General features: G+C 34.8%; 1 protein-coding gene across 5 annotated transcripts in view; it reads left to right on the forward strand.

The window, feature by feature from the left end:
- Positions 1-2,288: 2,288 nt before the first annotated feature.
- Positions 2,289-12,218, forward strand: part of UGT2A2 (UDP glucuronosyltransferase family 2 member A2) — a 41,478-nt gene continuing 31,548 nt past the window's right edge. The window contains exon 1 of one of the 5 annotated variants that reach the window (XM_036227888.1): positions 2,289-3,021. In XM_036227888.1, coding sequence (XP_036083781.1) covers positions 2,304-3,021 — 718 coding nt within the window. In that variant the 5' untranslated portion in view covers positions 2,289-2,303. Of the gene's footprint in view, positions 3,022-10,204; positions 10,312-12,218 lie in introns of those variants that run through there. The other 4 variants (XM_036227883.1, XM_036227886.1, XM_036227885.1 and 1 more) reach the window with 4 other exon arrangements.

The raw sequence follows: 12,218 nt of genomic DNA on the forward strand, positions 1-12,218 counted from the left end.
ATTGGGGAGATGCTGTAGTGGTGGCAGCATCTACACCAGGGAGGGGTTCTCTCAAGAGAAATTAAATTAACTAAATCCCAGTAGGATGCACAATGTGGGCCAATCCAATGGGTGTGGTGAAAGCAAGCAACCCTGTAAGGTTGTGAGACTCAACACATACCTTGGCCTTCCAGAGCTCTAAGGTGCAGCAGAGAGAAGCTTGGCAGAGTACCACCTCACTCTTGAGTAGCAAGCATTATAGTAAGCAAGGGGGTTCAGGGGATTAACACATAGTTAACTATGCAAAATGCCACTCACAGGGTCACCAGCAGAGAATTTAAACAAACAAAAAAAAGTTCAGTTCAGCACCCAGGTCCCAGGGAGAGCCATCTTGGTGTCATCTCTGCCCTAGGAAAAGTTGTGCAAGGCAGTATTTGGGATGAGCTTGCGCTTTCTGATGTCATGAGGTGAGGCATTATCACCTCCAGCGTTGTCACAAGTGAAGGGAGCCATCCCAGAGTGGAGGGGCTCCACCAGGTAGCCACCCAGGAGGGGAATTGAGAGACTAAGCAGTCTAAAGAAGTCGCATGAAGAGCTGAGATACCTTTATTAAGGTTTGATTGCACTGTTGAGAGAGTTTATTGGTACCACAAATTCTTGGTAAATTTCAGGGGTTCTTGGGGGTGCACCTTGCAAATAACTGGGTGGTGCCTTCCTCCAAGACAAAGGAGGTCTCCATCCATAAATCATGAAGGTTGGAGGCACACATGTAGTCTTGGTTTAAGAAAAATTTAGTTCTGTGCTCCTGACAATTTAATGTTTGGCCCTATATTATCAGAGATGCGTCTGAACTGCATGAGCTTATCAATCAAATAGGGTTGAAATTAGGATGATGTAATGGCCAATGCCTAGAGGTCGGAATATTGCTGACTGGACTGAGCTGGTAACTTTTAAGCATGTGTGCCATTGATTTCATTTAAGACATCAGGCTTGAATCGCCTGGCTAGTATCCACACCTGGTAGTATTTTGGATAAAGTCACTCTAGGGCTGATTTCCAATACTCGCCATCCCCACAACATGGGCTGCAACTGCTCTGTGGTTTTAACCACTTTCTAGAGTTGCCTGTCTGGGGTCGAGGAGAAGCCCCACAACCCATGTGTCAGACAAAATAGAGTAAGACCAGTAGTAGCAAGCATCTGAATTTTATAGTTTTGTGCCTGCCCATTGACTGCTCCATGTCAAGATGTATTATGGAGCTTGTATGGGAAAACAACTCATTGGTGGTCTCCTCCAAAGTCAGGTAGGGCCAACCGTTGTAATTGTATCACCATACAGTTATCTTCTAATGTTATTGGTGCCAACCAACCTGATCGCCTCTTCCCTACTCTTAGAGGCCCACACCATGCCCTCAGTGGGTCCAGGTGCAATTATTTTCATTTCCCGTGGTGAGGTATGATTAGGAAAAATGAGCTAACCACTAAAGCCACTATACGTTGGTAAGTGTGGTTCAGCAGCAGTATAGTGGGTCTGTGTTCTCTAAAGGGCCAAGACTATGTACGACCAGGGGCTCATAGCTAACCATTCCTCTCCTGGCCCAGCAGCCAGCCTTCCTTTCTGGCACTAATCTAGAGGAACTCTCCTTAGCTCCCAGGACCTAATAGACTATGTCCCATCATTTCTTGCATATATACTTGTACATAGTTTATTTATTTACTTGTAATTTTTTTCTCAATGATTCAGAAGAGAAAATATTTTCCCAAACACATTATTAAAGTGGTAACGAACATGCTTACTATGTTTGTACTTCACATTTTAAGTTTTCTCTTTGTAACAAACTTATCTATCAATAACTAGCAACTAATATACTGATGTTTAATTGTTGTTAGTGACATTATATAAAATATATTTAATATTGAAAAACCTATAGAATTAACTTCTCTACATTTCTGATCTTATCTGAGGTTTCAGCACCCAGGCTTGAGTATAGAGCTTGGATATACAGTGGCTTCAAGCAATCTAATAGTAGGAATTGAAAAATTATGAGACATGGAGAAAGGTTTGAAAGATAAAATTTAAGAAAAAGATTCATAACCAAAGCTAAAACAACAGGTTGAGAGGTACAATGCCTGTTACCTCTAAACCTGTAGTTATCATAAAATACGGAGCTACCAAGACAAATACCATGTGGTAGAGAGAAGGCTCTTAAGGGTATCATCATTGGTTTGAATCAAAACTGAAACATGATTTGTCCTTCCTTTTTTGTTTGAAAAGCAGAGAAATTTGTTTGTCACATCTCATCAAATCTTCTACATCAATCCACATCATGTCGATAAACAACATTCTGCTGCTGGCTCTCCAGATAAGTATCCTAGGAAACACTCTTGGCGGGAATGTTCTGATATGGCCAATGGAAGGCAGTCATTGGCTAAATGTTAAGATGATTATAGATGAGTTGATTAAAAAAGAGCATAATGTGACTGTCCTAGTTGCTTCTGGTGCACTTTTCATCACACCCACCTACAACTCATCTCTGACATTTGAAATATATAAGGTGCCTTTTGGCAAAGAAAAAATAGAAGGGGTGATCAAAGACTTTGTTTTGGCATGGATGGAAAATAGACCATCTATTTCAACCATCTGGAAATTCTATCAGGAAATAGCTAAAGTCATGGAGGACTTCCACATGGTGTCTCGAGAAATCTGTGATGGTGTTCTCAAAAACCAAAAGCTGATGGAAAAACTGAAGAAAAGCAAATTTGAGGTTCTACTATCAGACCCAGTATTTCCTTGTGGTGATATAGTAGCTTTAAAACTGGGAATTCCATTTATGTACTCCTTGAGGTTTTCTCCAGCATCAACAGTGGAAAAACACTGTGGGAAGATACCATACCCTCCTTCCTATGTTCCTGCTATTTTATCAGAACTCACCGACCAGATGTCTTTTACCGACCGAATAAGAAATTTCATATCCTACCACCTACAGGACTACATGTTTGATACCCTTTGGAAATCATGGGATTCCTACTATAGTAAAGCTTTGGGTATGTAACATTTTTTTTTTGTATTATTTGAATTTGAACAGAGCTTTATATAACCTCTTCTTTATTCCCCTATGCCTATGCTTCATCAATTCTACATATTGATTACTATTGCTATCATTTGATAGCAGGAAGGAACATAAAACACAATATGCTTTGGAACAACTGTGTGTTGTTTTCTAATTTTATAAACTTAAAATACTAAGCTTTCTATGGATAAGATATAGTGACCAATACCTTAGTTTAAAATTAAGACTGGGTTCTCATATACATATTGCATTGAAAATAAAAATTGCCTAAAAACTTTAGTGATGTCGGGGGAAAGCTGAAAGAAATTAAGCTTTCTACAAGCCCACGATTAACACAGATGTTTGCGTGTGTGTGTTTATATACATGTATATGGATAATCTCTGATCGTTGCTCACAGACTTCCTACTGTTTACTAGGAACTCTCTGAGATAGGCAGGATACAACAAAGACTATGATGGAGTTCCCGGCTTCAAGGGTTTCACAATCAAACAACAAGGTTAGACATGAAGGGGAATATTTACAATATGAATGATGTAGATAATTGTTAGTGCTGAGCTGATGGAGAAGGGAAGGTTTCAGTGGTGAGACGCCACCTCTGAAGAATGCACGAGGGGCCTACATGAAAATGAAACGGCAGGCACCAACTTTATTGGGTAAGGCAGGGACATGTGGGAAAGAATGCTGGAAAGATCAGGATTGCAAGAATGAATTAATTCAATAAATATTTTCAAAGCATCTTGTATGTCATGCTAAGCATCTTGGTTTGCATCTAATAAGCAATTGAGAACAATTTAAAGGGATGAATTATGACTAGATTGTATCTTATATAAAATACATGAACAGATGTGGACCTAGAGTGGAGAAATATTAGATTGTAGGCTACTGCATTACTCTAGGAAAGAGATGATAAAAGCATGTACTAGTGAAGGAGTTTATGAACTAGAAAAATAATGCAAATGAGACATAGCTAGAAGAGCAGACTTTTCATAAACAATTTTTGTTTCCATGTGTGACCTTGACGAAGTAATTAAGTTTTTTTTTGCACTGACTCTTGTTTATCCCATCTTTAACAGGGCTACCTAAATAATTAAATTAGTTAACAATATGAAAAGATTTTAGAATAGTGTCTAAAAGGTAGAAATTCTTCAATTATTGTTAGTTGTTTATTAGGTAAAATGAATAAAAGCTTATGACAAATTAGCAAGAGTGGTATAAGGGATGAGAGCTTAAATTATTTCTTTTTAAATTGAGATGTAATTGAAATATAACATTAGTTTCAGGTGTACAACATGATGATTTACTATATGTACATTGATTCGATTTCAGGTGTACAACATAATGATTCAATATATGTACCCATCATCACACCTAATTACAACATTTTCCTTTGTGATGAGAAGATTTAGATTTACAATCTTAGCAAGTTTTAAATATACAATACAGTATTATTAACTGTAGTCACTATGCTGTAGTGCTGTACATTACATCCCCATGACGATTTATGTTATAACTAGAAGTTTGTACCTTTTCACTCCCTTCACCCATTGTGCTCAACCCTATTCTCACCTCCATCAAATACCAATCTGTTCTCTGCATCTATGAGTTTGGGTATTTGATTTTTATGTTTCTTTTCTTTTTCTTTTTAAGAATCCGCATATAAGTGATATCATGTAGTATTTGTCTTTTCCTGTCTGATCTATTTCACTTAGGACAAAGCCCTCAAGGTCCATCCATGTTGTCACATTGGCAAAATTTTATTTTACTTTTGATGGCTGAATAGTATTCCATTATATACATATATAACAACTAAGAACAGTTCACAGAAATGTATTATGACTAGACTGTATCATATAAAATACATGAACATATGTGTGTGTGTGTTTTATGTTCCTGCACTTGATTAAAAAGTGGGCAGGGGGTCCAAATATACACATGAACTTATAAAGGGCTTAGCACATATTAGCACTCAGAGATCGTCAGCTGTTATTGTTATGGTTTTGGAATATAAATCATAATCTTGAGAGTGGTTTAGATACACAGACAAGCTAGGCAACACTTCAGCCTTCGGAATGTGTGTGTGTGTGTGTGCGCGCGCGTGTGTGTGTGTGTGTGTATGTGTGTGTATATATATATTTAGATATGTATATATATTCAGATGTACATATATACACACATATCTAAATATATATATTACATCTGAATATATATGTGTGCATGTATATATATGTATATATATGTATCTGAATATATATTCATCAATGGATAAAGAAATAAAGAATAAAGATATCTCACATATTCTTTATTCTTTATTTATCTCACGTATTTTTTATTCTTTATTTATTCATCCATTAATAGACAGTTAAGCTGCTTCCATGTCTTAGCTATTATAAATAATGCTGCTATGAACATGATGGGCCAAATATTTCTTCGAACTAGTGATTTTCTTCCCTTTGGATGTCTACCTAAAAGTAGAGTTGAAGGATTGTATGGTAGTTCTATTTTTAATTTTTTGAGTGATCTCTATAAAGTTATGCACTGCATAATGACAGCTCAGTCAACAATGAGCAACATAATGAAGAGGGTCCCATAGATTACAATGGAGTTGAAAAATTCTTATCATCTAGTGACAACAGTGGTAGATGTCATGACATTGTAGTGTGATGCATTACTCGCCTGTTTGTGGTGATGCTGGTGTAAACAAACCTACTGTGTTGCTAGTTGCAAAAAAATATAGCACATACAATTATGTATAGTTATACTTGATAATGGTAATAATAATCAACTAGGTTACTGGTTTATGTATTTACTATACTATGCTTCGAATCATTTTTAGAGTGTACTCTTTCTATTTATTAAAAATAGAAAGTTGGCTGTAAAACAGTATGCTGTGTTACACCAGCAACGGCCTCATACATCTCATGTTACAGCATGTTTTGATTGCATCATCTTCTCTTGTGTCTAATCTCACATTGCTTTATGAACTTATTGTAAGTGAAATATAGTGTTTAAAATTTTATGATAGTATACAGTAATGTCCTGGGCCTTCACACTCACTCACCACTACTCACCCAGAGCAACTTCCAGCCATGCATGCTCCATTTGTAGGAAGTGTCCTACATATGTGTACCACTTTTTATCTTTTATACTGTTTAACTGTACATTTTCTATGCTTTGATATACAAATTCTATTTTGTTACAATTACCTACAGTACTCAATATAGCAACACTGTACAGGCTTGTAGCCTGAGAGCAATAGGCTATAGATTTCTCAAAATGCATCTCCATAGTTAAGTGGTACCTGACTATAATGTTTTCCAAAGTAACTGCACCAATTTGCATTCCCACTAACAGTACACAAGGATTCCCTTTCCTCCACATTCTTGTCAGCACTTGTTGTCTATTACCTTTTAGATGATAGCCATTCTACCAGATTCGAGGTGACATCTCGTTGTGGTTTTGATTTGCATTTCCCTGATGATTAGTGATGTTGAACGCCTTTTCACGTACCTGCCAGCCATTTGTATGTCTTCTCTGAGAAAGTATCTATTTAAATTCCCTGCCTATTTTTTAATCAAATTTTTTTGCTATTGAGTTGTATGAGTTTTTATATATTTTACGTGTTAACACCTTATCACACATATAATTGGCAAATATTTTCTCCCTTTGTAGGTTGTCTTTTCGTTTGTTGATGGTTTCCTTTGCTGAGCAGACACTTTTTAAAAATTTATGTAGTCCCACTGTTTATATTTGCTTTGGTTGCCTTTACTTGTGGTTTTGAATCCAAAAAAAGTCACTAAGACTGATGTCAAGGAGCTTACTGCCAATCTTTTCTTTGAGGAATTTTATGGTTTCAGATCTTATGATTAAATCATTAATCCATTTTGAGTTAATTTTTATGTATGGTGTAAGATAGCATTTCAGTTTTATTCTAATATATATGGCTGTCCTGTTTTTCCAACATCATTTATTAAAGAGGCTTCTTTTCCCCATTATATATTCTCAGCTCCTTTTCCATAGATTAATTGACCATATATGCATGGATTTGTTGGTGAGGAGTGTTAAGAGGGGTGTTTGTTACAATTGCCACATCATCTCATCTGGATATGTTATGAAGTTATCCCCAAACTAAATTTTAAAAATCAATGTTTACTTCCTGGGATATAAACAAAAACCTATTTATTCTGTCATTCAGAGAAAATAAGCACAACTACCATGATGATTATAAACTATCCTATAATGATAGAAGTAGTCAACATTATGGTACTAAAAGCAGATCTTAGAAATGAAAAACAGGAGATGAACATATAGTCATTTTATGAGGCAATGAAACTTAAGATCTGCAAAAACTTTTTGATCTCATGTGTACAGTAAACTAACAGTGATATCTGAATGTGTGTAGCAAGTTAGTTCATGAAATAGAGAAATGCACATGGTAGGTTCCTCAGTCACAATATATGTCTCCATTTACATTTTTATCAACTACTTCTTCTCAACCTTGGATAATGATTATCGTGATTACAATGCTCCTTATTCACATGGGTCAAATTTCCCCCAGGTAAACCTTCCCTGTACTGGCAGTCCTGGAACCACATGTTCCATTGTATTTTGCTTGTAAGTTAATCTTGGCAATAAAAACCACACTAATCTTCCAGTCTTGCTTGACACATGAGACTAATTTTTCTTAACAATGTGCTTGTGGGAATGTAATGAATTTCTAAAAATGTTCTTACCTTCTGATTTTGATAATATCACATTTCTATTCAAATTACACTCTTTAGACTTAAAATGACTATTTAAGTTTGCTTTACTAAAACATGGTCTTCTTACTGATGTCCAGAGACATGAACACTCATATTCAAAACACCAGGTAAGAAGTGAAAGTACTGACATGAAAGGGTAATTTATTTTCGTGCAGGTCTTTGTACATGTGATGAGAGAACGATAAATGCAACTGATTTGTAAAAAAATTTATTTCCAATTCATAATTTGAATTTATCCTATACTTAGAGCTTGAATTCTCTACTCAAAGTCATTGCAATAAATCCATATACATGCAGGTCTCAAATTGTCACACCTGAGTAAATAAATAGGACAACTGTCTGTAAGATTACTTTTCTGCAGTACAATGCAAGAGGAACCTCACAGTGAGTATTTAATCTTTACTAATTGCTAGAAATGGGATATTATAATGTCAAAATTACTTTTTAAATTTCAGGTCATGGGTATTTGGTTCAAACTAATGGATGTCATTATAGTAATTGTGGTTAACATTTGTTAATCTCTTCCTATGCACTAGATGCTGTGATAAATGTTTCACGTGTGTTATATATCTTAATCCTTGCATTAAATTTGTGAAGAAAAAACTGCCATCGCAGATGAGAGTATTGAGGCTTCAAAATATTAAGCATTTAAAATCAAATTATATAGCTACTAGTCTGAGAAAATGGTTTTCAAATTAAAGTCTTTCTGACACCAAACCTAGAAAAACATGTTTCTTCTTTTAAAATTTCATGTGCAGATCTGAGAATTACTTAGAATATTTTAGGTTTAAACTTTCTTGGGTACTTTCTTCTTCTTTTCAATTTTTTAGCTTTTGAAATCTGCTGTTCTATTTCTCACCCATTTTAGTTTGCCAAATGGTGCTTAATTGGGCCATATTATAACTATAGGGAACTTGCTATGCCTTTAGGCACAGATCTCTATGACTCTGTTGCCTGAGGAGATTGGCCTACGGATAGCTTTCTGGTCCTAAGAGAGCTTCTCTTTAACTAAAAGAAAGAAAAATCATCTGCAGATTTCAAATACATTTCTTTAAAGTTGAACCAGATAAATTTTATTTTTATATTAATATTAAAAACAAAAAGCCATTAAAATTGAAGAAACATTTAAAGAAGGAATAATGTAGCATTTTAATCTCAGTAAAAATATTTATAATCCATAAACTACCTATCACTACCAACAGTTTTACACCTTGGCCACTATAAAGACAAACAGCTTTTTATTTGCTAGTAATCTTTATATATTAGATTTATAAAAATATATAACATGAAAAATTAGATGAATAATCTCTAAAAACTAAAGTCATCTACAAAAACAAAAGACTATTTTGCATATATGTGTATATGTGTGTATATATATATATATATATATATATATATATATATACACACATACATGCATATATACAGGGGTTCCTGAGGACAGATGTGGCAGTTAGGCTTTTATGTCATCTTGAGCTAAGGAGAAGGGAGAAGGTGTAGTTTGGTACTTCAAAGAGCAAGAAGACAATTCCCGTGGAGATAGAATAGTAAATGTTTGGTGAAATAAATGTGTTTAGTAAATAAATGTTGGCTGAGACATCTTTAACAATGAAGCACAGAAATGACTTGAATCAAAAGGGCCTTGTTCGGTTCCTCCCTGTCTAACACATGCTCGTTCACATTCACCATAGTTATCTACGATGAAAGCTCCTTTCCTAAAACAGATTTTCTATCTAAATTCTTTTAGGCAGTTAGGGGGAAGATTAAAGTTTTTTTTTGTTTTGGTTTTTTTTTTTTTTTTTTTTTTTTTTTAGTTTTCATTTCTTGAAAGTAACCAGCTTAAAATAATTATTTTGTCAAAAGACATAGTTAGTAGTTGCAAATTCTCCTTCCCTTGGCACCAAAGCTCAGGCACTCGAGTGGGCCATTGTCTGAGGAGCGAAAGGGTCTGGGTAAATTGGTCATTTTAAAAGTAAGATTCTTTCTCAATAATATTGTATACAGCTAACGTTTATTGAGCACAGATGCTGTTCTAAATAATTACATTGTTTCATTCAGTCCTCATAACTACAGGAAATAGACTCCACTGTCCTTCCCCATTTTGTAATGAGGAGGCTAAGTAACTTGCCTGATGTGCAATCAAGAAAGTAATGAAGCATTGATGCCAGACTTGGAGTTTAAAAGAAAGCTCTAGGAAAATACTAAGTTTGCATACAACAAAACAAAGGGAGAAAATTCATCTAAATTTAAACTTTCAAAGAACTAACCAAATAACAATTAAGAAACTCAAAATTGAAGCACTGCTGTGTAGCCAAAACTTAAAGTACTAAAGATGTTAATCACTCATTTCGTAAAATAATATAAAGGCTAGTTTCCGGGTTTTTGTGGCATTTGGGGCCTCCTTCAATCTGAGAGTCAAAGGTAAGTGAATCAGCACAATTAAATCCTAGCCTTCCTGTGCGATGCTCAGGAGCACACGGGAGGACGAGACCCTTAAGCCAAGGTAGGTCTTAGGAGAGAACAAAGAAAATATAAGAAGGAACGTCTGTACAAAAATGCTGTCTGAAGAATTATTAATTCAAACTAATAGCATTATATATATTTTAAGAAACTTTTTTCTTTTACCTTTATACAGATGAACTAAATATTCTTCAGCAAGTGTTACATACAAAATCTTATTGAATAAGATTCTGAGAAATTTTCATCTGTTTTATTACCTTTGAAGTAAACAGATTGGGATGAAAATGAGAACTTAATTCAAAGTACAAGGATAAAATTCTATTTAGTACAAATTTTCTATGGCTGATCTATTTTTAACTCCTGGTACTTATGTAGTGATGTTTCATAGGCATGTGTTTTTAAAATTATTTTCTGGACTCTTTAGTATGTTTAAGATATATTATCAAATATTCGCATATTCACACAAAATTATTTACAAATGAAATGTAATATTTTTTCATTTTTACTGTTATAAAATATATCTCAACTATTGGATTTGAAAAGTAGAATACAGAAGAGCATTGTGTTGTGGTATGATCGAATTTAAGACTCATGGAGCCAATCGAGATTAATTATGAGCCTTTATTAGCCAGCTGGTGACTGATTTTCCCCACTAGAGAATCAGCCCTGAGCCTCCAGAAGGGATAGCTAGCTTAAAAAGCTCCAAAACCCCCTCTAGCAAGCAAGCAGGTTTACAGAAGCAGAGGCTGGCCATTAACATATTTTTACACAGGATAACTATTCCCTTAACATTAGCATATCTTTGTACACAATATCTCTTAGAACTACACCCTGTTTAACATTAAACAATGCAAGTAGAAGTTGGCCATTTGAAAAATTTCCACCCTTAACAATTGGACTGGAAACCATAATACTTACATATTCATCTAATCTGCCATTCACTGGTGTCTGGGTCGAGAAGAATTACCTGCTCTACTGTTCTTTACTTATTACAGCTGGATTGAGAGTAAAATAATAAAATTGACATGAGACTAGATTAATAGGAGGAAAACCATTATATGATACTCAGATAATAGAATGAAGTCTGAAGAAATGATGGAGCCAGGCACCCTTTTCATACTTTTTAGACAAAGAAACATTAAATTTGTGAGAAACCGACAGGACATAGGGGAAAAAAGAAGTTAATGTTCATTTGAAAGGAATGTAAGCAAGGTTTGGGTATTCATTAATGAGAAATTTAAACAAGATAGTCAATGATAAAAAAAAAAAAAAGGCAACAAGGCTTGTTTATACAGACTTTTTGGCTTTGAGTTGGTTTACTCTAGCAGTAAGGGATGTCTTTCAGGGGTAGGGAGGACACCCTTCCTGTGAGGGATTTATTTCCTGAATTTAAAAAGACAAGGGAGGGTCAAGGTGCCCTTCTGAGGCTGGCTGATTGTCAAGTAACTTTAATTCAAAGTGATCAATATGTAGCCATAGAATATTTTGGGGGGACCTATCTTGGGTCCTGGTACTAGCATTGTAACTTTGAGATTGTTCAAACTTCTCCTGATCCATTTTCTTACATATAAAGATGGAGTTAGACAAACTGGATCCATGGTGTCTCCAGAATAACAATCTCACTGTACTGTTTATTCAGTCCTTATTTGGAATAGCTATTAGTGAACTCAAAATCAAACGCATATGTTATTTTAAATTACTGGATTTTATTTTGCCGTGCCATCAGATATATTCAGTAGAAGTTATTATTTTTTTCATTGATGGAAATTCAAATTTAAAGTTAAATCTAGATATGTCCCCAAATATAATTTATTGTCTACCATTCTATCATTTTTAAATTTGCGATTATGAACATTTCAGGCATACAGGAAACCAGGGAATAAATGTAACAAACACCTACAATGACATCAATAAGATTAAACAAACACTTTAATATCCAAGTATAATTTG

This window comes from Rousettus aegyptiacus, unplaced genomic scaffold (assembly GCF_014176215.1).
Source record: "Rousettus aegyptiacus isolate mRouAeg1 unplaced genomic scaffold, mRouAeg1.p scaffold_m13_p_10, whole genome shotgun sequence".
Taxonomy (NCBI): Eukaryota; Metazoa; Chordata; class Mammalia; order Chiroptera; family Pteropodidae; genus Rousettus; species Rousettus aegyptiacus.